Here is a 27849-nt window from a genome sequence, read left to right on the forward strand (position 1 = left end):
AAACGCACTAAATTGCATTATGAGTTTTTATCTGCGGATTTTCTGCATCTAATAAGTCTATGGGGAAATTTTTCGCACAGAAAACTACGCGTACCCGCAAGAGAAATTGAAATGATCCCACCGAGGACAACATCTGAAAGGAGTTTGTATGTTCTCCCTGTGTTTTCGTGGGTTTCCTCTGGGTTCTCTGGTTTCCTCCCACAATCCAAAGACATACTGATAGGGAATGTAGATTGTGAGCCCCAATGGGGACAGTGATAGTCTGTAAAGTGCTGCCCAATCTGATAGCGCTATATAAGCAAAGCATAATAAATAAATAAAAGTTATGGATTTGAAACACACACCGCAGGTCAGTTTACGCGGAGTGGAAAAAAAAAAAAGCCCAGTGGGTGCAAGATTTCTATAAATCGCATCCACTTTGCTGGAACTGTAAGCTGCTGCGTTTTTGAAGCAGCAAAAATACAGAGTGTCAAAAACTTATCATGGGCACACACTCTAATAAGTCCTTTTCACACCGAGAAGTGACATTGTGATTCCAAAAAAAAAAGCAGTATACTGAAAGTAACATACGCCCAATAATACTTTGTGTAAGCGATGTTTATTCCAAGATTAATAAAGTATGTGGGCACATGCATACATGCTTAATCTTGCTCTGTGTGGGAGCTGTGTATATTACCAAACTGGATTGGCTGCTTTATTGGTTTTTGGAAAAGGTTTTCCTTCATTTTGACTTGCTGTCAAACTGTTTATTGCACACTCCATTTTCTGTCATATATTTACCATACACGCTATTTTTCCCCTTCTTGTTCTTGCTTCTCTGCCTCTACTCTGCCGCAGCAATTATGTCCACGACTCTCCACGTGGCCGCTGGAGGCTGTCACTGGCCTCAGCCATGTACTGTTGTGTCCAATGATTGGCTGATGCAGTTACGTGGGGAGACATTGACCTATTTGCTGCACTACAATGTTGTCAGGTTAATGATTTTATGCAATATTTCCGTTTGGTGCAATTTTTTAATAAGTTGGCTCAGCTTTTTTCACATTGCTTTAGCCATACGAGGGCTTGTTTTCTGTGGGGAGAGTTGTAATTTTTTTATGCTTTCATGCACCTTTTATTTTAATTTAGTTTTTAACTCTTTCTGGAGGATAAATTAAAAAAAAAAAAAAGTTTCCAGGATACAAGCGTTCTCCGATCCCATTCATTAAAGAGGAGTGATGACTGTAGTAGTCTAGAGCCTGTTTCGTCACTATGATATAGTAGTATATCAATTTGTGGGTTAAATTATGGCATTATGTTGAGAAGAGGGTGATTTAGATCTCCTGGTTATAAATGTATAAGGTATTTTAGTTTTTTTGTAAAGTTCTTATCCTTCTTGACTCAAAATGTTGAGTCCTAATAAATCTCTATATCAAGATCCCATCTTCAGCAATTTACACACAACCCATAACTTGTAATATTATATTTTTCAAGAAAGACATCCAGGCCTTTAATAACGGTAAAGAAATCTCATCTATGATCATGTAGAAACTTTCTTTCCTGTAAAGGATTTTTCGCTTCTCATGGTGTATATGTGTGTATATATATATATAATATATATATATATATATATATATATATATATATATATATATATATATATATATATATATATATATATATATATATATATATATATATATATATATATAATACATGCATACATTTCCCAATTCAAAAGAGGCTCTTCTGGTGGACTTTTTTGGACTCTGAACAAATGTTTCAGCAACAAGCTGTTTTGGGTCGACCAGTTTTTGGAGCATTAAGGACTGAGCCAGTGGCATTGAATTTGTCACGAATGTGGTAAATGGTTTGTCTCTTTGGGGCTTGAGTACCAAATGTTTCAACCCAATTTGCTCTAACGGTTTCAGCATTTTGAGATTTCCAATACTCTGTTAAAATCCATCTTCTTTGATCTGTAGTTAAATTATGTGTTATCTGAATTATCTGAAAAGAAAACAGATTTGGGGGAGATCTATCTGTGAAAACTAGATCTGTGAAACTGGCTCAGTTGCCATTAGTAACAAGTCAGATTCCACCTTTCATTTTCCAAAGAGTCTGTGAGGAATGAAAAGTGGAATCTGGTTGCTAAGGGCAACTGAGTGTGTATGTGTATATACATTGTGTGTGTGTGTGTGTGTGTGTGTGTATATATAGATATAGATATATATAGATTAGATTATATACAGTACGGACCAAAAGTTTGGACACACCTTCTCATTTAAAGATTTTTCTGTATTTTCATGACTTTGAAAATTGTACATTCACACTGAAGGCTTCAAAACTATGAATTAACACATGTGGAATTATATACTTAACAAAAAAGTGTGAAACAACTGAAAATATGTCTTATATTCTAGGTTCTTCAAAGTAGCCACCTTTTGCTTTGATGACTGCTTTGCACACTCTTGGCATTCTCTTGATGAGCTTCAAGAGGTAGTCACCGGAAATGGTCTTCCAACAATCCTGAAGGAGTTCCCAGAGATGCTTGGCACTTGTTGGCCCTTTTGCCTTCACTCAGCGGTCCAGCTCACCCCAAACCATCTCGATTGGGTTCAGGTCTGGTGACTGTGGAGGCCAGGTCATCTGGCGTAGCACCCCATCACTCTCCCTCTTGGTCAAATAGCCCTTACACAGCCTGGAGGTGTGTTTGGGGTCATTGTCCTGTTGAAAAATAAATGCTGGTCCAACTAAACGCAAACCGGATGGCACAGCATGTCGCTGCAAGATGCTGTGGTAGCCATGCTGGTTCAGTATGCCTTCAATTTTGAATAAATCCCCAATAGTGTCACCATCACACCTCCTCCTCCATGCTTCATGGTGGGAACCAGGCATGTAGAGTCCATCCGTTCACCTTTTCTGCGTCGCACAAAGACATGGAGGTTGGAACCAAAGATCTCAAATTTGGACTCATCAGACCAAAGCACAGATTTCCACTGGTCTAATGTCCATTCCTTGTGTTCTTTAGCCCAAACAAGTCTCTTTAGCTTGTTGCCTGTCCTTAGCAGTGGTTTCCTAGCAGCTATTTTACCATGAAGGCCTGCTGCACAAAGTCTTCTCTTAACAGTTGTTGTAGAGATGTGTCTGCTGCTAGAACTCTGTGTGGCATTGACCTGGTCTCTAATCTGAGCTGCTGTTAACCTGCGATTTCTGAGGCTGGTGACTCGGATAAACTTATCCTCAGAAGCAGAGGTGACTCTTGGTCTTCCTTTCCTGGGGCGGTCCTCATGTGAGCCAGTTTCTTTGTAGCGCTTGATGGTTTTTGCAACTGCACTTGGGGACACTTTCAAAGTTTGCCCAATTTTTCGGACTGACTGACCTTCATTTCTTATAGTAATGATGGCCACTCGTTTTTCTTTACTTAGCTGCTTTTTTCTTGCTATAATACAAATTCTAACTGTCTATTCAGTAGGACTATCAGCTGTGTATCCACCAGACTTCTGCACAACACAACTGATGGTCCCAACCCCATTTATAAGGCAAGAAATCCCACTTATTGAACCTGACAGGGCACACCTGTGAAGTGAAAACCATTTCCGGTGACTACCTCTTGAAGCTCATCAAGAGAATGCCAAGAGTGTGCAAAGCAGTCATCAAAGCAAAAGGTGGCTACTTTGAAGAACCTAGAATATAAGACATATTTTCAGTTGTTTCACACTTTTTTGTTAAGTATATAATTCCACATGTGTTAATTCATAGTTTTGATGCCTTCAGTGTGAATGTACAATTTTCATAGTTATGAAAATGCAGAAAAAAAAAATCTTTAAATGAGTGTGTCCAAACTTTAGGTCTGTACTGTATGTATGTATATATTCATATTATAAAACCTCATTAGACTGATGTCTGTACTGTCCATTTATAATTTTATACATGGGGTTAGGTCAATTTTTGACAAGCTAATATTTTTAGTGACACAGGCCACCTATTAATTTAAGCCCTTAAAGAGAACCTGTCCGCGCAATTTTATAATGTAAAGTAAAGACCTCCTTACAGGGAGGAGAAAACCAGTGTACAATCCAGCCCATGTACACCAAAATCTAATTAGTAGAAAACTTAAAATGGTGATTTAAGAAGGACCATAATCCATGGAATCAGTATTACAGCGCCATTACAACCACGTATTTACTTTACTTCACATTCATGCTGACAGGTCCTCTGCCATTGCCACCGCTACAGTGGCCTGTTACACCCTGCTTCTGGTAGGGCCTAACTGGTTGCTTGTCTCCCGACTCAAGCTTGACTGCTTCATATATTTCTATAAGGCTGTCACACTCGGTTCAGGAGACTCTCAACCAGTCCGTGCATTGCAATCCGAGATCAGACCAATGATCAGGGACGTCTGAAAGAGCCCTAAAGCTGTCAAGTCTGATGACACTAGACCAGTGATGTGTAAAATATGAATTCCTATACTGGAACTAACTAAAAAAAGTAAAAAATAAGTTCAGTAAAATATGTAAAAAATCAATTGTGTAAAGTTGTAAAAAACTACATTTGTGTAATCAATGAAAACGTCACACACCCCACAAAAAAACAAGTGCTGACAGCTTTGTCGGTGGAAAAATAATAATGATGGCATTCATAATAAAGTGATGTAAATACAGATTGTTTTGTATAACAAAAAAAGTGGTGAAAAGTAGCAAAACAATAAAAAAAAACTATATAAAACTACTATCACTGTAGTCAATCAGACCCAAAGAATAAAGTTGTCTTATTACTTTAACCCGACAATGAGCGATGTAAAAAACAAAAATAATTTCTGAATTGATGGGTGTTCTTTGTTCATTCTGCCTCCGAAAATAGGAGTAGAAACCGATCAAAATATGTTATGTAACCCAAATAAGTACAGGTAGAAACTTCAATTCATCCCACAAAAGAACGAACCCCTCACACCGCTCTGTCGGCAGTTAACAACAAAAAAAAAAAAAGTAACATCTCTGAAAATATAGATTTTATTTACATATGCTCCTTGTTCCACAAAACAGGGTATGAGCCCAAAATAAAGGAAAACAGACCAACGTTTCGACCTTTAGGGCGGTCTTTCTCAGGGTCATCACTAGGTATAAACAAACGAATAATTAATGCAATGATCCATATACAATAAATTCCATTATGTAGCGTGTGAACGGCAGGAGAACGAAAGTGTATGGATATAATCGAATTAAAATATAGTGTATGCACCAAAATTTGGGTCTATTTTTCCATAAGATAGAAAATAATGGAAGAGGCTATGCTTTATAGGAAAACATTTCACATGGGTCAAATTACAAACTTATGGACATAAACCTCATGGGAGGCCAAAGAGTCTACCAATACATTAACTGGAACTAGTGGTACATAAAACAAGGTTCATATTACCAGTTTGAGAAAGCTGTCTCACTCAGAGTTTAGAGAGCTGGAGGTATCCTATGTAATATAAGAATAGGGATTATACTTTTAAGACAACAAAAAAGGTCAGCAATGGCTAGTATATAGGTGTAAAAGACACCTATGGTTCCATTCACTCACTAGCGGTATCTTACCTGTGCCTGGGGTGAGGGTGGATAAGGCTGCACGTGATGTGGGGAAGTGTGGAGTGCTGATTATTTTTATATCCAGTGCCGTAATCTCATTGGTGGTTCCGGTGGAGGCGCGTTCTGCGTGAGCAGAGTGTGCATCGCTGGTGGTTTGAGGACCTACAGGTCCTTCAAGTCATATGTATTACGACTTCTTGTCACATGACTCGTGACTTCCGGGAGCAGTGGAACACATATGCGTTCCATAGCCTCCGCTACACCAGGAAGTCGTAACACCGGTGTAGCGGAGGCTATGGAACGCATATGCGTTCCACTGCTCCCGGAAGTCACGAGTCATGTGACAAGAAGTCGTAATACATATGACTTGAAGGACCTGTAGGTCCTCAAACCACCAGCGATGCACACTCTGCTCACGCAGAACGCGCCTCCACCGGAACCACCAATGAGATTACGGCACTGGATATAAAAATAATCAGCACTCCACACTTCCCCACATCACGTGCAGCCTTATCCACCCTCACCCCAGGCACAGGTAAGATACCGCTAGTGAGTGAATGGAACCATAGGTGTCTTTTACACCTATATACTAGCCATTGCTGACCTTTTTTGTTGTCTTAAAAGTATAATCCCTATTCTTCTATTACATAGGATACCTCCAGCTCTCTAAACTCTGAGTGAGACAGCTTTCTCAAACTGGTAATATGAACCTTGTTTTATGTACCACTAGTTCCAGTTAATGTATTGGTAGACTCTTTGGCCTCCCATGAGGTTTATGTCCATAAGTTTGTAATTTGACCCATGTGAAATGTTTTCCTATAAAGCATAGCCTCTTCCATTATTTTCTATCTTATGGAAAAATAGACCCAAATTTTGGTGCATACACTATATTTTAATTCGATTATATCCATACACTTTCGTTCTCCTGCCGTTCACACACTACATAATGGAATTTATTGTATATGGATCATTGCATTAATTATTCGTTTGTTTATACCTAGTGATGACCCTGAGAAAGACCGCCCTAAAGGTCGAAACGTTGGTCTGTTTTCCTTTATTTTGGGCTCATACCCTGTTTTGTGGAACAAGGGGCATATGTAAATAAAATTTATAATTTTTTCAAGCATAATTATTGGAGTGCCGAAGTTTTCTTGATACAGAGTATACACCTTTTTTCTTCTGAGCACCCACTACAAAACAGTGAGCGACCCCTCATTCTCTTGCTATCTCTGAAAATATAGTAATGTAAAAGCATTTATTTATTTAAGAAGTGTTCCTACTGTGAAAAATTTGTAAAAAATAAAATGGTGTATAAATCTGATTATCGGTGTAATCATACTGACCCAAAGCATACAATTGACTCATCATTTATGCCATGAAAACATGTTTTTGTTCATTCTACCTAGGTTCATGTTTATCCTTGGTTGTGTGCTGATCGTTTCAATTTAAATCCGCAAATACATTTGAGAACCCCTTAACTGGCAACACTCACTCTAATGATCTTTATCTGGCTGTTACTCTTTATTTAGGCATGCTAAAAGACTCAATCAAACACTGTTTTGTGCAGAACAGTAAACAGTCAGAAAAGAGGCAGTTCGGAGTCCAAAGTTACCCCATTTGCCGCCTCATTGTGAATAAAGTTGAGTTATGCCAAATGTTGGTGGTTTATCAGTACTTTAGCCCCTTACCGCAAAATGATGTACCTGTACTTCAGTGCTATGGAGGAGCTCAGGAGATGCTGTTAACCATTTAGATGCTGCTGTCACTCTCTGATAACAGCACTTAAATGGAGTGGTTGCCAGTGCGTGCTCTCATCGGCCCCTACAGGACATTATCACGGGACACAAATGGGCTACCCTGGCAGCCAGGGTCCTGCTGAAAGCTTCATAGGAGACCTCCATAGTATAAGCGATCAGAAGATCACAGGTCAAGTTCCCTAAGGAAAATATAAAATAAAGTTTAAAAAAAACTAAAAATGTATACGTATAAAAAATTTGTATCGCCCCTACTTTTTCCCCCATTAAAAATGAAGAAATATTAAAAAATAAATAAATAAATAAAATAATAATTTGGTATCGCCACATTGTATACATACAATTTATTTTTTTTTTTTTTTTTTTTTTTTTAACCTCACTTGGATTTTTTTTTGCCATATTTCGCCCATTGTATGGTAAAATGGATGATGTCCTTCAAAACTGCAACTCGTCTCACAAAAAATTGATCCCTCATACTGCTATGTAAACTGGAAAATAAAAAAGTTATGGCTCTTGGAAGAAGGGGAGGGAAAAATGCAAACGTAAAAACGAAAATGAGCTGCTGAAGCGAAGGGCTAATTTATGTAATGTATCTATCTCACTTTGGTTCTGGTCTTATTTTATGTCCTCTTTAATCGTTTAGTATTTTGCTTTTCTTGCTTTGGTTGCTCGGGGCATTTTCTTATTACATTTGATCTGTAGTGATTTCTATTGATCTGGAAATCATATTCAGTTGGTCTGGTAGTTTTTTTGCTTTTATAGAAGCTTTGCAGAGGAAAAATTGAGTATAGCAGCCACCAGCAAAGTATGAAATGTATAATTAGATCTAAAGAAATGCCTCTTGGGGGAGCAAATCCTCTTGGAATAACTTGCTTTAGATACTTTAGATAGTATTGATTAAGCATATCCTTGCTTTTCAGAAATAAAATTGTGTATGTAAAGGGAACCTTTCATCTCCAGAAACGCCATTTTCCACTAGATTACCACTATCTCCATGTAAATGGCATTTTTATAGATGACAGGTTCCCTTTAATTTCTCCTAGTACATGTAATTGCCATTGTGTTTTTTTTTAACAGTTAAAACTTTGGAACAAGTACAGAATTTCCAACATTCCATCACTTATCTTTATTGAAGTATCTACAGGGAAGATTGTGTGTAGAAACGGCCTCTTATTAATAAGAGACGATCCAGAAGGTCAGTATAACTTTTATTTCTATTCATCTATATTATTGCACACCAGGTTGAGACCCCTTTCCAAAAAAATGTATGTGTGATCACTTGCCATAAAATAATCTAGTATAGTATATTACAGCAATACATTTGATTGTATAAAGCTGCTCATAATACTTCAGATAAACCAAGAAAATGTCAAGTATGTATGTCTATTGAATGGAGAAAAAAGGAATAGTCAGCTCTTCTGTAAAGCCAACATTCAGTCTAGTCTTAAATAAATAAGAAAAAAATTGCCTACACTCCCCTGATCCCCAATAGTCTGTGTTCACCAGACTATAGAGATGACCATAATGACTGGTTGTAGTGGTGACCACTGTGGACAGTGATTGCATGCAGCAGTCACATTTAGTGCCAAAACACCACTTGGACTGGAAGCACAGACACAGGTGGGGGGAACAGGGAAACTTAGGGAAAGGGAATGATAGGGGGTTGGTAAGGTGAGCATTATGTCTTTATATCTGCTTTTTGTATTGAAGTTTTTCATTGGACAACCCTTTTAATTGTCCATCTCAAGGCAGACAACTGCTGTATCTTCACTTAACCCTGTGGCAATATTGATGCATGGCATGATGGTTAGGGATCTTCAAAGTTGAATCCGGCAAGATGCAGTATAGAATATGTAAGAAAGCATGTAATACATAAAGATTTGGCAGCAGAATTTAGGCTGTTATAGCAATGTAGCAGGATGTTTAAACTTTTCCATTACATGGGTGGTTGATATCTGCTGAAATAATGGAACTTTTTCCATCATTTATACCTCAGATGTATATTCTATGTGGCTCTGGGTACTTGAATGTTAACTTGTTCTACCTTTTGTAAAGGTAAATTGTGTAAAAGTTGCTTCATGAAGAGCAATCCTGTTATAAAATAAATAGCTTAAAATCATAGAATGTTAGCGTTGGAAGGGACCTCCAGAGTCATCGTGTCCAACCCCCTCAATGCAGGATTCACTAAACCATCTCAGACTGATGTCTGTCCAGCCTCTGTTTGAAGACTTCCATTGAAGGAGAACTCACCACTTATCATGGAAGCCTGTTCCACTCATTGATCACACTGGCAAAAAGTTTTTTTTCTAATATCTAATCTGTATCTTCTCCCTTGGTGTGGGGGAAGTTGAATCTGAGTTTTCATTTATCCACTCGTACTCACATCTGTGGAAATGTAGCATTACTTGGCTCCTATTCAAATGAATGACTGAATATGTAATGTATAGGTGATCCATGTCCACCAGAGCAGGTGCAGCTTTTGCAAAGTTTTTCTCCTCTCTGGCTCATAGAGGGACTTGGGGTCATGTAGGAGGGTTCCCCCTTTGAGGGCAAATGAATACCATAGAGGTTGTCTAGGACCTATTTTGAATGCAAATTTGATCATATTCGCAATGCAGCTCTAAAAGAAAAGTCCAAGAGAACCATTTACAGTACAGATCAAAAGTTTGGACACACCTCATGTAAAGATTTTTCTGTATTTTCATGACTATGAAAATTGTACATTCACACTGAAGGCATCAAAACTATGAATTAACACATGTGGAATTGTATACTTAACAAAAAAGTGTGACACAACTGAAAATATGTCTTATATTCTAGGTTCTTCAAAGTAGCCACCTTTTGCTTTGATGACTGCTTTGCACACTCTTGGCATTCTCTTGATGAGCTTCAAGAGGTAGTCACCGGGAATGGTCTTCCAACAATCTTGAAGGAGTCCCCAGAGATGCTTAGCACTTGTTGGCCCTTTTGCCTTCACTCAGCGGTCCAGCTCACCCCAAACCATCTCGATTGGGTTCAGGTCTGGTGACTGTGGAGGCCAGGTTATCTGGCGTAGCACCCCATCACTCTCCTTCTTGGTCAAATAGCCCTTACACAGCCTGGAGGTGTGTTTGGGGTCATTGTCCTGTTGAAAAATAAATGATGGTCCAACTAAACGCAAACCGGATGGAATAGCATGCCGCTGCAAGATGCTGTGGTAGCCATGCTGGTTCAGTATGCCTTCAATTTTGAATAAATCCCCAACAGTGTCACCAGCAAAGCACCCCCACCTCCTCCTCCATGCTTCACGGTGGGAACCAGGCATGTAGAGTCCATCCGTTCACCTTTTCTGCGTCGCACAAAGACACGGTGGTTGGAACCAAAGATCTCAAATTTGGACTCATCAGACCAAAGCACAGATTTCCACTAGTCTAATGTCCATTCCTTGTGTTCTTTAGCCCAAACAAGTCTCCTCTGCTTGTTGCCTGTCCTTAGCAGTTTTTTCCTAGCAGCTATTTTACCATGAAGGCCTGCTGCACAAAGTCTTCTCTTAACAGTTGTTGTAGAGATGTGTCTGCTGCTAGAACTCTGTGTGGCATTGACCTGGTCTCTAATCTGAGCTGCTGTTAACCTGCGATTTCTGAGGCTGGTGACTCAGATAAATTTATCCTCAGAAGCAGAGGTGACTCTTGGTCTTCCTTTCCTGGGGCGGTCCTCATGTGAGCCAGTTTCTTTGTAGCGCTTGATGGTTTTTGCAACTGCACTTGGGGACACTTTCAAAGTTTGCCCAATTTTTCGTACTGACTGACCTTCATTTCTTAAAGTAATGATGGCCACTCGTTTTTCTTTACTTAGCTGCTTTTTTCTAGCCATAATACAAATTCTAACAGTCTATTCAGTAGGACTATCAGCTGTGTATCCACCAGACTTCTACACAACTGATGGTCCCAACCCCATTTATAAGGCAAGAAATCCCACTTATTAAACCTGACAGGGCACACCTGTGAAGTGAAAACCATTTCCGGTGACTACCTCTTGAAGCTCATCAAGAGAATGCCAAGAGTGTGCAAAGCAGTCATCAAAGCAAAAGGTGGCTACTTTGAAGAACCTAGAATATAAGACATATTTTCAGTTGTTTCACACTTTTTTGTTAAGTATATAATTCCACATGTGTTAATTCATAGTTTCGATGCCTTCAGTGTGAATGTACAATTTTCATAGTCAAGAAAATACAGAAATTTCTTTAAATGCGGTGTGTCCAAACTTTTCGTCTGTACTGTACATCTAAACTGTACCTTTATAGAAGAATGATTATAATATAGGACTTTATTATTTTATACAGGTCTAGAGTTCCCATGGGGGCCAAAGCCCTTTAGTGAAGTAATTGCAGGTCCTTTGCTCAGGAACAATGACCAGTCCCAGGATAGTAGCACCCTGGAAGGCTCCTACGTTGGTGTATACTTTTCTGCACATTGGGTAAGTACACGCCCCTATTGGACTGTTACTAGTTCTTTAGCTGTCATTGTGTAACCATGGTCCCAACCATCGCAGCAGTTGCGGAATGCTTAATATTGACATAATGGAAATTTGATACATGTAAATATGCTCTTAAATAAGACCTGTCATTGGGTCACAAGTGGCCAGTTTTTGCTCTTATTTTATTCTTGCTGCTTCTCTTGAGTATTCAGTTTTTTTTTTGTTTTGTTCTAAAACTCCCATACAGATGTAAGATATGGGCATTTTATTTTGTGCTAATTGTATGATATTTATCAAGGGGGCAGAGCCAAAGTAAAACTAAAAATAAAAAGGCCCCTACCTTGATACTGTACCACATAATAGCCTTATACTGAAGCTACAGAAGCAAGGACTTGGGGGAACTATATGTAGATGGGTAAGGAATTGGCTAAATGATAGGAAACAAAGTGTCGTCGTAAATGGTACATTCTCTATATGGGATATAGTCAGCAGTGGGGTGCCACAGGGATCTGTGCTAGGACTGATTCTTTTTAACCTCTTTATTAATGACCTGGGGGATGGGATTGAGAGTAAAGTGTCAGTTTTTGCTGACGATACCAAACTATGTAGGATATTAAAATCTGATCTTGACATTACGATATTGCAGAAGGATCTGGATAAGATGACTGAATGGTCAAATGAGGTTTAATGTTGATAAATGTAGAGTAATGCACCTAGGATGGAGTAATCCTATTGCTGCATATACATTATATGGGAGTATATTCGGGACTACAGAACAGGAGAAGGACTTGGGTATTCTGATTACAAGTAAGCTGAGCAGCAGTACTCAATGTCAAGCAGCAGCCACAAAAGCAAGCAAGATTTTTAAATGTATAAAAAGAGAAATAAAATCCTGCGATCCCAACATATTGTTACCCCTTTATAAATCCCTGGTGAGGCCACATCTAGAATATGGGATCCAGTTTTGGGCTCCACATTTTAAAAAGTATATTCAGAAGTTAGAGTCAGTTCAAAGGCGGGCAACTAGATTATTACAAGGGATGGAAGGCATCTCATATGATGAGAGGTTGAAAAAGTTGAGCTTGCTTAGCTTAGAAAAACGACACCTCAGAGGAGATCTCACTTACATGTACAAATATATGTGGTCAGTACAAAGGACTAGCACATGACTTATTCCTTCCAAAGACCACACTAAGGACCAGGGGGCAATCATTACGGGTGGAAGAAAGGCGATTCCGGCACCTAAACAGGAAAGGGTTCTTTATAGTCAGAGCAGTCAGACTGTGGAATGCCCTACCACAAGAGGTAGTGATGGCCGACACTATAACAGCTTTCAAAAAAGGGCTGGATGATTTCCTGGATACACATAACATTGTGGGTTATAGTTTAGTGACAAAATGTACAATTGAAGGAGGGAGGTTGAACTTGATGGACCTAGGTTTTTTTTTCACCTTGTGTAACTCTGGAACCGGATGGCAAATTTAAAAAGCAAAATGGAATACTTTGGAGCATCGGGAATAAAATAATTGCAAACCTGATCACAGCTGGGGACAGTCCCTCCTCAACATTTAGGGCAACATTTAGTTTTGCTGACATCCCTCTCCATATGAAAAAAAAGTACATTTATATGTTTAATTTTCAGTGTCCCCCATGTCGAAGCCTAACCAGAGTGTTGGTGGAATCTTACCGGAAAATTAAGGAGTTGGGGCAAAAGTTTGAAATTGTTCTAGTTAGTGCTGACAGGTAAGTGATTTTTTTTTTTATTTTTGTAAGTTAGAGTACCTGTCACCAGTCTGTGGTTTCCTGTTTTATTTACGAAACCAGTGGCCAGCCGCTGATGATTTTACTAAGCATTACTTATTAATATAAATGCACACAATTGTGCCTAATGCCAGCATAAAAGACCCGACTTTCTAGCAAAAGTCAGATCTGTATTTCCAGGTTGTGAGCTCCTGGCTTGCAGAGCACAATCCCCCAGTCCTCCGTGTATCTCCTCATTGTAAGCATGAGATCTCACATGTTATCATGCTTTGAACTAAAGAGACAGGGATGTGGAGTCAGTAAGCCAAACCTCCAACTCCGACTCCTCAATTTACCTGACTTCTGACTACTACTGAGACTCCACAGCCCTGCCTCACTACTGAGCATGTACATAAGGTGCAGCACAGATTCATCTCACGGCCTCACTACTGAGCATGTACATAAAGTGCAGCACAGATTCATCTCACTGCCTCACTACTGAGCATGTACATAAAGTGCAGCACAGATTCATCTCACTGCTGAGCATGTACATAAAGTGCAGCACAGATTCATCTCACTACTGAGCATGTACATAAAGTGTAGCACAGATTCATCTCACGGCCTCACTACTGAGCATGTACATAAAGTGCAGCACAGATTCATCTCACGGCCTCACTACTGAGTGTGTACATAAAGTGCAGCACAGATTCTTCTCACTACTGAGCATCTACATAAAGTGCAGCACAGATTCATCTCACTGCTGAGCATGTACATAAAGTGCAGCACAGATTCATCTCACTACTGAGCGTGTACATAAAGTGCAGCACAGATTCATCTCACTGCTTCACTACTGAGCATGTACATAAAGTGCAGCACAGATTCATCTCACTGCCTCACTACTGAGCATGTACATAAAGTGCAGCACAGATTCATCTCACTGCCTCACTACTGAGCATGTACATAAAGTGCAGCACAGATTCATCTCACTGCTGAGCATGTACATAAAGTGCAGCACAGATTCATCTCACTACTGAGCATGTACATAAAGTGCAGCACAGATTCATCTCACGGCCTCACTACTGAGCATGTACATAAGGTGCAGCACAGATTCATCTCACGGCCTCACTACTGAGCATGTACATAAAGTGCAGCACAGATTCATCTCACGGCCTCACTACTGAGCGTGTACATAAAGTGCAGCACAGATTCTTCTCACTACTGAGCATCTACATAAAGTGCAGCACAGATTCATCTCACTGCTGAGCATGTACATAAAGTGCAGCACAGATTCATCTCACTGCTTCACTACTGAGCATGTACATAAAGTGCAGCACAGATTCATCTCACTGCCTCACTACTGAGCATGTACATAAAGTGCAGCACAGATTCATCTCACTGCCTCACTACTGAGCATGTACATAAAGTGCAGCACAGATTCATCTCACTGCTGAGCATGTACATAAAGTGCAGCACAGATTCATCTCACTACTGAGCATGTACATAAAGTGCAGCACAGATTCATCTCACGGCCTCACTACTGAGCATGTACATAAGGTGCAGCACAGATTCATCTCACGGCCTCACTACTGAGCATGTACATAAAGTGCAGCACAGATTCATCTCACGGCCTCACTACTGAGCGTGTACATAAAGTGCAGCACAGATTCTTCTCACTACTGAGCATCTACATAAAGTGCAGCACAGATTCATCTCACTGCTGAGCATGTACATAAAGTGCAGCACAGATTCATCTCACTGCTTCACTACTGAGCATGTACATAAAGTGCAGCACAGATTCATCTCACTGCCTCACTACTGAGCATGTACATAAAGTGCAGCACAGATTCATCTCACTGCCTCACTACTGAGCATGTACATAAAGTGCAGCACAGATTCATCTCACTGCCTCACTACTGAGCATGTACATAAAGTGCAGCACAGATTCATCTCACTGCTGAGCATGTACATAAAGTGCAGCACAGATTCATCTCACTACTGAGCGTGTACATAAAGTGCAGCACAGATTCATCTCACTACTGAGCATGTACATAAAGTGCAGCACAGATTCATCTCACTGCTTCACTACTGAGCATGTACATAAAGTGCAGCACAGATTCATCTCACGGCCTCACTACTGAGCATGTACATAAAGTGCAGCACAGATTCTTCTCACTACTGAGCATCTACATAAAGTGCAGCACAGATTCATCTCACTGCTGAGCATGTACATAAAGTGCAGCACAGATTCATCTCACTACTGAGCATGTACATAAAGTGCAGCACAGATTCATCTCACTGCTTCACTACTGAGCATGTACATAAAGTGCAGCACAGATTCATCTCACTGCCTCACTACTGAGCATGTACATAAAGTGCAGCACAGATTCATCTCACTGCCTCACTACTGAGCATGTACATAAAGTGCAGCACAGATTCATCTCACTGCTGAGCATGTACATAAAGTGCAGCACAGATTCATCTCACTACTGAGCATGTACATAAAGTGCAGCACAGATTCATCTCACGGCCTCACTACTGAGCATGTACATAAAGTGCAGCACAGATTCATCTCACGGCCTCACTACTGAGCATGTACATAAAGTGCAGCACAGATTCTTCTCACTACTGAGCATCTACATAAAGTGCAGCACAGATTCATCTCACTGCTGAGCATGTACATAAAGTGCAGCACAGATTCATCTCACTACTGAGCGTGTACATAAAGTGCAGCACAGATTCATCTCACTACTGAGCATGTACATAAAGTGCAGCACAGATTCATCTCACTGCTTCACTACTGAGCATGTACATAAAGTGCAGCACAGATTCATCTCACTGCCTCACTACTGAGCATGTACATAAAGTGCAGCACAGATTCATCTCACTGCTGAGCATGTACATAAAGTGCAGCACAGATTCATCTCACTACTGAGCGTGTACATAAAGTGCAGCACAGATTCATCTCTCTACTGAGCATGTACATAAAGTGCAGCACAGATTCATCTCACTGCTTCACTACTGAGCATGTACATAAAGTGCAGCACAGATTCATCTCACGGCCTCACTACTGAGCATGTACATAAAGTGCAGCACAGATTCTTCTCACTACTGAGCATCTACATAAAGTGCAGCACAGATTCATCTCACTGCTGAGCATGTACATAAAGTGCAGCACAGATTCATCTCACTACTGAGCGTGTACATAAAGTGCAGCACAGATTCATCTCACTACTGAGCATGTACATAAAGTGCAGCACAGATTCATCTCACGGCCTCACTACTGAGCATGTACATAAAGTGCAGCACAGATTCATCTCACGGCCTCACTACTGAGCATGTACATAAAGTGCAGCACAGATTCTTCTCACTACTGAGCATCTACATAAAGTGCAGCACAGATTCATCTCACTGCTGAGCATGTACATAAAGTGCAGCACAGATTCATCTCACTACTGAGCGTGTACATAAAGTGCAGCACAGATTCATCTCACTGCTTCACTACTGAGCGTGTACATAAAGTGCAGCACAGATTCTTCTCACTACTGAGCATCTACATAAAGTGCAGCACAGATTCATCTCACTGCTGAGCATGTACATAAAGTGCAGCACAGATTCATCTCACTGCTTCACTACTGAGCATGTACATAAAGTGCAGCACAGATTCATCTCACTGCCTCACTACTGAGCATGTACATAAAGTGCAGCACAGATTCATCTCACTGCCTCACTACTGAGCATGTACATAAAGTGCAGCACAGATTCATCTCACTGCTGAGCATGTACATAAAGTGCAGCACAGATTGATCTCACTACTGAGCGTGTACATAAAGTGCAGCACAGATTCATCTCACTACTGAGCATGTACATAAAGTGCAGCACAGATTCATCTCACTACTGAGCATGTACATAAAGTGCAGCACAGATTCATCTCACTGCTTCACTACTGAGCGTGTACATAAAGTGCAGCACAGATTCATCTCACTGCTGAGCATGTACATAAAGTGCAGCACAGATTCATCTCACTGCTTCACTACTGAGCATGTACATAAAGTGCAGCACAGATTCATCTCACTGCCTCACTACTGAGCATGTACATAAAGTGCAGCACAGATTCATCTCACTGCCTCACTACTGAGCATGTACATAAAGTGCAGCACAGATTCATCTCACTGCCTCACTACTGAGCATGTACATAAAGTGCAGCACAGATTCATCTCACTGCCTCACTACTGAGCATGTACATAAAGTGCAGCACAGATTCATCTCACTGCTGAGCATGTACATAAAGTGCAGCACAGATTCATCTCACTACTGAGCGTGTACATAAAGTGCAGCACAGATTCATCTCACTACTGAGCATGTACATAAAGTGCAGCACAGATTCATCTCACGGCCTCACTACTGAGCATGTACATAAAGTGCAGCACAGATTCTTCTCACTACTGAGCATCTACATAAAGTGCAGCACAGATTCATCTCACTGCTGAGCATGTACATAAAGTGCAGCACAGATTCATCTCACTACTGAGCATGTACATAAAGTGCAGCACAGATTCATCTCACTGCTTCACTACTGAGCATGTACATAAAGTGCAGCACAGATTCATCTCACTGCCTCACTACTGAGCATGTACATAAAGTGCAGCACAGATTCATCTCACTGCCTCACTACTGAGCATGTACATAAAGTGCAGCACAGATTCATCTCACTGCCTCACTACTGAGCATGTACATAAAGTGCAGCACAGATTCATCTCACTGCTGAGCATGTACATAAAGTGCAGCACAGATTCATCTCACTACTGAGCGTGTACATAAAGTGCAGCACAGATTCATCTCACTACTGATTATGTACATAAAGTGCAGCACAGATTCATCTCACGGCCTCACTACTGAGCATGTACATAAAGTGCAGCACAGATTCATCTCACGGCCTCACTACTGAGCATGTACATAAAGTGCAGCACAGATTCTTCTCACTACTGAGCATCTACATAAAGTGCAGCACAGATTCATCTCACTGCTGAGCATGTACATAAAGTGCAGCACAGATTCATCTCACTACTGAGCGTGTACATAAAGTGCAGCACAGATTCATCTCACTACTGAGCATGTACATAAAGTGCAGCACAGATTCATCTCACTGCTTCACTACTGAGCATGTACATAAAGTGCAGCACAGATTCATCTCACTGCCTCACTACTGAGCATGTACATAAAGTGCAGCACAGATTCATCTCACTGCTGAGCATGTACATAAAGTGCAGCACAGATTCATCTCACTACTGAGCGTGTACATAAAGTGCAGCACAGATTCATCTCACTACTGAGCATGTACATAAAGTGCAGCACAGATTCATCTCACTGCTTCACTACTGAGCATGTACATAAAGTGCAGCACAGATTCATCTCACGGCCTCACTACTGAGCATGTACATAAAGTGCAGCACAGATTCTTCTCACTACTGAGCATCTACATAAAGTGCAGCACAGATTCATCTCACTGCTGAGCATGTACATAAAGTGCAGCACAGATTCATCTCACTACTGAGCGTGTACATAAAGTGCAGCACAGATTCATCTCACTACTGAGCATGTACATAAAGTGCAGCACAGATTCATCTCACTGCTTCACTACTGAGCATGTACATAAAGTGCAGCACAGATTCATCTCACTGCCTCACTACTGAGCATGTACATAAAGTGCAGCACAGATTCATCTCACTGCCTTACTACTGAGCATGTACATAAAGTGCAGCACAGATTCATCTCACTGCTGAGCATGTACATAAAGTGCAGCACAGATTCATCTCACTACTGAGCGTGTACATAAAGTGCAGCACAGATTCATCTCACTACTGAGCATGTACATAAAGTGCAGCACAGATTCATCTCACGGCCTCACTACTGAGCATGTACATAAAGTGCAGCACAGATTCATCTCACGGCCTCACTACTGAGCATGTACATAAAGTGCAGCACAGATTCTTCTCACTACTGAGCATCTACATAAAGTGCAGCACAGATTCATCTCACTGCTGAGCATGTACATAAAGTGCAGCACAGATTCATCTCACTACTGAGCGTGTACATAAAGTGCAGCACAGATTCATCTCACTGCTTCACTACTGAGCGTGTACATAAAGTGCAGCACAGATTCATCTCACTGCCTCACTACTGAGCATGTACATAAAGTGCAGCACAGATTCATCTCACTGCCTCACTACTGAGCATGTACATAAAGTGCAGCACAGATTCATCTCACTGCTGAGCATGTACATAAAGTGCAGCACAGATTCATCTCACTACTGAGCGTGTACATAAAGTGCAGCACAGATTCATCTCACTACTGAGCATGTACATAAAGTGCAGCACAGATTCATCTCACTACTGAGCATGTACATAAAGTGCAGCACAGATTCATCTCACTGCTTCACTACTGAGCGTGTACATAAAGTGCAGCACAGATTCATCTCACTGCTGAGCATGTACATAAAGTGCAGCACAGATTCATCTCACTGCTGAGCATGTACATAAAGTGCAGCACAGATTCATCTCACTGCTGAGCATGTACATAAAGTGCAGCACAGATTCATCTCACTGCTGAGCATGTACATAAAGTGCAGCACAGATTCATCTCACTGCTTCACTACTGAGCGTGTACATAAAGTGCAGCACAGATTCATCTCACTGCTTCACTGCTGAGCATGTACATAAAGTGCAGCACAGATTCATCTCACTGCTGAGCATGTACATAAAGTGCAGCACAGATTCATCTCACTGCTTCACTACTGAGCGTGTACATAAAGTGCAGCACAGATTCATCTCACTGCTGAGCATGTACATAAAGTGCAGCACAGATTCATCTCACTGCTTCACTACTGAGCGTGTACATAAAGTGCAGCACAGATTCATCTCACTGCTTCACTGCTGAGCATGTACATAAAGTGCAGCACAGATTCATCTCACTGCTGAGCATGTACATAAAGTGCAGCACAGATTCATCTCACTGCTTCACTACTGAGCGTGTACATAAAGTGCAGCACAGATTCATCTCACTGCTTCACTACTGAGTGTGTACATAAAGTGCAGCACAGATTCATCTCACTGCCTCAATACTGAGCATGTACATAAAGTGCAGCACAGATTCATCTCACTGCCTCACTGCTGAGCATGTACATAAAGTGCAGCACAGATTCATCTCACTGCTTCACTACTGAGCATGTACATAAAGTGCAGCACAGATTCATCTCACTGCCTCACTACTGAGCATGTACATAAAGTGCAGCACAGATTCATCTCACTACTGAGCATGTACATAAAGTGCAGCACAGATTCATCTCACTACTGAGCGTGTACATAAAGTGCAGCACAGATTCATCTCACTGCTTCACTACTGAGCGTGTACATAAAGTGCAGCACAGATTCATCTCACTACTGAGCGTGTACATAAAGTGCAGCACAGATTCATCTCACTGCTTCACTACTGAGCATGTACATAAAGTGCAGCACAGATTCATCTCACTGCTGAGCATGTACATAAAGTGCAGCACAGATTCATCTCACTACTGAGCATGTACATAAAGTGCAGCACAGATTCATCTCACTGAGTGTGTACATAAAGTGCAGCACAGATTCATCTCACTGCTTCACTACTGAGTGTGTACATAAAGTGCAGCACAGATTCATCTCACTGCTTCACTACTGAGTGTGTACATAAAGTGCAGCACAGATTCATCTCACTGCTTCACTACTGAGTGTGTACATAAAGTGCAGCACAGATTCATCTCACTGCTGAGCATGTACATAAAGTGCAGCACAGATTCATCTCACTGCCTCAATACTGAGCGTGTACATAAAGTGCAGCACAGATTCATCTCACTGCTGAGCATGTACATAAAGTGCAGCACAGATTCATCTCACTACTGAGCGTGTAAATAAAGTGCAGCACAGATTCATCTCACTGCTTCACTACTGAGTGTGTACATAAAGTGCAGCACAGATTCATCTCACTGCTTCACTACTGAGTGTGTACATAAAGTGCAGCACAGATTCATCTCACTGCCTCAATACTGAGCGTGTACATAAAGTGCAGCACAGATTCATCTCACTGCCTCAATACTGAGCATGTACATAAAGTGCAGCACAGATTCATCTCACTGCTGAGCATGTACATAAAGTGCAGCACAGATTCATCTCACTACTGAGCGTGTACATAAAGTGCAGCACAGATTCATCTCACTTCTGAGCATGTACATAAAGTGCAGCACAGATTCATCTCACTGCCTCACTACTGAGCATGTACATAAAGTGCAGCACAGATTCATCTCACTGCCTCACTACTGAGCATGTACATAAAGTGCAGCACAGATTCATCTCACTGCTGAGCGTGTACATAAAGTGCAGCACAGATTCATCTCACTACTGAGCGTGTACATAAAGTGCAGCACAGATTCATCTCACTACTGAGCATGTACATAAAGTGCAGCACAGATTCATCTCACGGCCTCACTACTGAGCATGTACATAAAGTGCAGCACAGATTCATCTCACTGCCTCACTACTGAGCATGTACATAAAGTGCAGCACAGATTCATCTCACTGCTGAGCATGTACATAAAGTGCAGCACAGATTCTTCTCACTACTGAGCATCTACATAAAGTGCAGCACAGATTCATCTCACTGCTGAGCATGTACATAAAGTGCAGCACAGATTCATCTCACTGCTTCACTACTGAGCATGTACATAAAGTGCAGCACAGATTCTTCTCACTACTGAGCATCTACATAAAGTGCAGCACAGATTCATCTCACTGCTGAGCATGTACATAAAGTGCAGCACAGATTCATCTCACTGCTTCACTACTGAGCATGTACATAAAGTGCAGCACAGATTCATCTCACTGCCTCACTACTGAGCATGTACATAAAGTGCAGCACAGATTCATCTCACTGCCTCACTACTGAGCATGTACATAAAGTGCAGCACAGATTCATCTCACTGCTGAGCATGTACATAAAGTGCAGCACAGATTCATCTCACTACTGAGCGTGTACATAAAGTGCAGCACAGATTCATCTCACTACTGAGCGTGTACATAAAGTGCAGCACAGATTCATCTCACTACTGAGCGTGTACATAAAGTGCAGCACAGATTCATCTCACTGCTTCACTACTGAGCGTGTACATAAAGTGCAGCACAGATTCATCTCACTGCTTCACTACTGAGCGTGTACATAAAGTGCAGCACAGATTCATCTCACTGCTTCACTACTGAGTGTGTACATAAAGTGCAGCACAGATTCATCTCACTGCTTCACTACTGAGCATGTACATAAAGTGCAGCACAGATTCATCTCACTGCCTCACTACTGAGCATGTACATAAAGTGCAGCACAGATTCATCTCACTACTGAGCATGTACATAAAGTGCAGCATAGATTCATCTCACTACTGAGCGTGTACATAAAGTGCAGCACAGATTCATCTCACTGCTTCACTACTGAGCGTGTACATAAAGTGCAGCACAGATTCATCTCACTGCTTCACTACTGAGCATGTACATAAAGTGCAGCACAGATTCATCTCACTGCTGAGCATGTACATAAAGTGCAGCACAGATTCATCTCACTACTGAGCATGTACATAAAGTGCAGCACAGATTCATCTCACTGCTTCACTACTGAGTGTGTACATAAAGTGCAGCACAGATTCATCTCACTGCTTCACTACTGAGTGTGTACATAAAGTGCAGCACAGATTCATCTCACTACTGAGCGTGTACATAAAGTGCAGCACAGATTCATCTCACTGCTTCACTACTGAGCGTGTACATAAAGTGCAGCACAGATTCATCTCACTGCTTCACTACTGAGTGTGTACATAAAGTGCAGCACAGATTCATCTCACTGCTGAGCATGTACATAAAGTGCAGCACAGATACATCTCACTGCCTCAATACTGAGCGTGTACATAAAGTGCAGCACAGATTCATCTCACTGCCTCAATACTGAGCGTGTACATAAAGTGCAGCACAGATTCATCTCACTGCCTCAATACTGAGCATGTACATAAAGTGCAGCACAGATTCATCTCACTGCTGAGCATGTACATAAAGTGCAGCACAGATTCATCTCACTACTGAGCGTGTACATAAAGTGCAGCACAGATTCATCTCACTACTGAGCATGTACATAAACTGCAGCACAGATTCATCTCACTGCTTCACTACTGAGCGTGTACATAAAGTGCAGCACAGATTCATCTCACTGCTGAGCATGTACATAAAGTGCAGCACAGATTCATCTCACTGCTGAGCATGTACATAAAGTGCAGCACAGATTCATCTCACTGCTGAGCATGTACATAAAGTGCAGCACAGATTCATCTCACTGCTTCACTACTGAGCGTGTACATAAAGTGCAGCACAGATTCATCTCACTGCTTCACTACTGAGCGTGTACATAAAGTGCAGCACAGATTCATCTCACTGCTGAGCATGTACATAAAGTGCAGCACAGATTCATCTCACTGCTGAGCATGTACATAAAGTGCAGCACAGATTCATCTCACTGCTGAGCATGTACATAAAGTGCAGCACAGATTCATCTCACTGCTGAGCATGTACATAAAGTGCAGCACAGATTCATCTCACTGCTTCACTACTGAGCGTGTACATAAAGTGCAGCACAGATTCATCTCACTGCTTCACTACTGAGCGTGTACATAAAGTGCAGCACAGATTCATCTCACTGCTTCACTACTGAGCGTGTACATAAAGTGCAGCACAGATTCATCTCACTACTGAGCATGTACATAAAGTGCAGCACAGATTCATCTCACTACTGAGCATGTACATAAAGTGCAGCACAGATTCATCTCACTACTGAGCGTGTACATAAAGTGCAGCACAGATTCATCTCACTGCTTCACTACTGAGCGTGTACATAAAGTGCAGCACAGATTCATCTCACTACTGAGCGTGTACATAAAGTGCAGCACAGATTCATCTCACTGCTTCACTACTGAGCATGTACATAAAGTGCAGCACAGATTCATCTCACTACTGAGCATGTACATAAAGTGCAGCACAGATTCATCTCACTGCTTCACTACTGAGCGTGTACATAAAGTGCAGCACAGATTCATCTCACTGCTTCACTACTGAGCGTGTACATAAAGTGCAGCACAGATTCATCTCACTGCTTCACTACTGAGCATGTACATAAAGTGCAGCACAGATTCATCTCACTGCTTCACTACTGAGCATGTACATAAAGTGCAGCACAGATTCATCTCACTGCCTCACTACTGAGTGTGTACATAAAGTGCAGCACAGATTCATCTCACTGCTGAGCATGTACATAAAGTGCAGCACAGATTCATCTCACTGAGTGTGTACATAAAGTGCAGCACAGATTCATCTCACTGCTTCACTACTGAGTGTGTACATAAAGTGCAGCACAGATTCATCTCACTGCTTCACTACTGAGCGTGTACATAAAGTGCAGCACAGATTCATCTCACTGCTTCACTACTGAGCATGTACATAAAGTGCAGCACAGATTCATCTCACTGCTGAGCATGTACATAAAGTGCAGCACAGATTCATCTCACTGCCTCAATACTGAGCGTGTACATAAAGTGCAGCACAGATTCATCTCACTGCTGAGCATGTACATAAAGTGCAGCACAGATTCATCTCACTGCTGAGCATGTACATAAAGTGCAGCACAGATTCATCTCACTGCTGAGCATGTACATAAAGTGCAGCACAGATTCATCTCACTACTGAGCGTGTAAATAAAGTGCAGCACAGATTCATCTCACTGCTTCACTACTGAGTGTGTACATAAAGTGCAGCACAGATTCATCTCACTGCCTCAATACTGAGCATGTACATAAAGTGCAGCACAGATTCATCTCACTGCTGAGCATGTACATAAAGTGCAGCACAGATTCATCTCACTACTGAGCGTGTAAATAAAGTGCAGCACAGATTCATCTCACTGCTTCACTACTGAGTGTGTACATAAAGTGCAGCACAGATTCATCTCACTACTGAGCATGTACATAAAGTGCAGCACAGATTCATCTCACTGCTTCACTACTGAGTGTGTACATAAAGTGCAGCACAGATTCATCTCCCTGCCTCACTGCTGAGCATGTACATAAAGTGCAGCACAGATTCATCTCACTGCTTCACTACTGAGTGTGTACATAAAGTGCAGCACAGATTCATCTCACTGCTGAGCATGTACATAAAGTGCAGCACAGATTCATCTCACTGCTGAGCATGTACATAAAGTGCAGCACAGATTCATCTCACTACTGTGCGTGTACATAAAGTGCAGCACAGATTCATCTCACTACTGAGCGTGTACATAAAGTGCAGCACAGATTCATCTCACTGCCTCAATACTGAGCGTGTACATAAAGTGCAGCACAGATTCATCTCACTGCCTCCATACTGAGCGTGTACATAAAGTGCAGCACAGATTCATCTCACTGCTTCAATACTGAGCATGTACATAAAGTGCAGCACAGATTCATCTCACTGCTGAGCATGTACATAAAGTGCAGCACAGATTCATCTCACTACTGAGCATGTACATAAAGTGCAGCACAGATTCATCTCACTGCTTCACTACTGAGCATGTACATAAAGTGCAGCACAGATTCATCTCACTGCTTCACTACTGAGCATGTACATAAAGTGCAGCACAGATTCATCTCACTGCTTCACTACTGAGCGTGTACATAAAGTGCAGCACAGATTCATCTCACTGCTTCACTACTGAGCGTGTACATAAAGTGCAGCACAGATTCATCTCACTGCCTCACTACTGAGCATGTACATAAAGTGCAGCACAGATTCATCTCACTGCTGAGCATGTACATAAAGTGCAGCACAGATTCATCTCACTACTGAGCGTGTACATAAAGTGCAGCACAGATTCATCTCACTGCTTCACTACTGAGCGTGTACATAAAGTGCAGCACAGATTCATCTCACTGCTTCACTACTGAGCGTGTACATAAAGTGCAGCACAGATTCATCTCACTGCTTCACTACTGAGCATGTACATAAAGTGCAGCACAGATTCATCTCACTGCTTCACTACTGAGCATGTACATAAAGTGCAGCACAGATTCATCTCACTGCCTCACTACTGAGTGTGTACATAAAGTGCAGCACAGATTCATCTCACTGCCTCAATACTGAGCGTGTACATAAAGTGCAGCACAGATTCATCTCACTGCTTCACTACTGAGCATGTACATAAAGTGCAGCACAGATTCATCTCACTGCCTCACTACTGAGCGTGTACATAAAGTGCAGCACAGATTCATCTCACTGCCTCACTACTGAGCGTGTACATAAAGTGCAGCACAGATTCATCTCACTGCCTCACTGCTGAGCATGTACATAAAGTGCAGCACAGATTCATCTCACTGCTTCACTACTGAGCATGTACATAAAGTGCAGCACAGATTCATCTCACTACTGAGCGTGTACATAAAGTGCAGCACAGATTCATCTCACTACTGAGCGTGTACATAAAGTGCAGCACAGATTCATCTCACTGCTGAGCATGTACATAAAGTGCAGCACAGATTCATCTCACTACTGAGCGTGTACATAAAGTGCAGCACAGATTCATCTCACTACTGAGCATGTACATAAAGTGCAGCACAGATTCATCTCACTGCTGAGGATGTACATAAAGTGCAGCACAGATTCATCTCACTGCTGAGCGTGTACATAAAGTGCAGCACAGATTCATCTCACTGCTTCACTACTGAGCGTGTACATAAAGTGCAGCACAGATTCATCTCACTGCTTCACTACTGAGCGTGTACATAAAGTGCAGCACAGATTCATCTCACTGCTTCACTACTGAGTGTGTACATAAAGTGCAGCACAGATTCATCTCACTGCTGAGCATGTACATAAAGTGTAGCACAGATTCATCTCACTACTGAGCGTGTACATAAAGTGCAGCACAGATTCATCTCACTACTGAGCATGTACATAAAGTGCAGCACAGATTCATCTCACTGCTGAGGATGTACATAAAGTGCAGCACAGATTCATCTCACTACTGAGCGTGTACATAAAGTGCAGCACAGATTCATCTCACTACTGAGCGTGTACATAAAGTGCAGCACAGATTCATCTCACTGCTTCACTACTGAGCATGTACATAAAGTGCAGCACAGATTCATCTCACTGCTTCACTACTGAGTGTGTACATAAAGTGCAGCACAGATTCATCTCACTGCCTCACTGCTGAGCATGTACATAAAGTGCAGCACAGATTCATCTCACTACTGAGCATGTACATAAAG

The 27849-nt window shown here is 41.5% G+C and overlaps 1 protein-coding gene across 2 annotated transcripts in view; it reads left to right on the top strand.

The window, feature by feature from the left end:
- NXN (nucleoredoxin) overlaps window positions 1-27849 on the top strand; it is a 212174-nt gene that overhangs the window by 121728 nt on the left and 62597 nt on the right. For both annotated transcript variants that reach the window (XM_073664932.1, XM_073664927.1), the window contains exons 2-4: window positions 8378-8495; window positions 11622-11755; window positions 13398-13498. In XM_073664932.1, coding sequence (XP_073521033.1) covers window positions 8378-8495; window positions 11622-11755; window positions 13398-13498 — 353 coding nt within the window. The remainder of the gene's footprint in view (window positions 1-8377; window positions 8496-11621; window positions 11756-13397; window positions 13499-27849) is intronic.

Source organism: Phyllobates terribilis, unplaced genomic scaffold (genome assembly GCF_046119375.1).
Source record: "Phyllobates terribilis strain yellow unplaced genomic scaffold, ASM4611937v1 Scaffold_2__4_contigs__length_985480577, whole genome shotgun sequence".
NCBI classification, from domain to species: Eukaryota; Metazoa; Chordata; class Amphibia; order Anura; family Dendrobatidae; genus Phyllobates; species Phyllobates terribilis.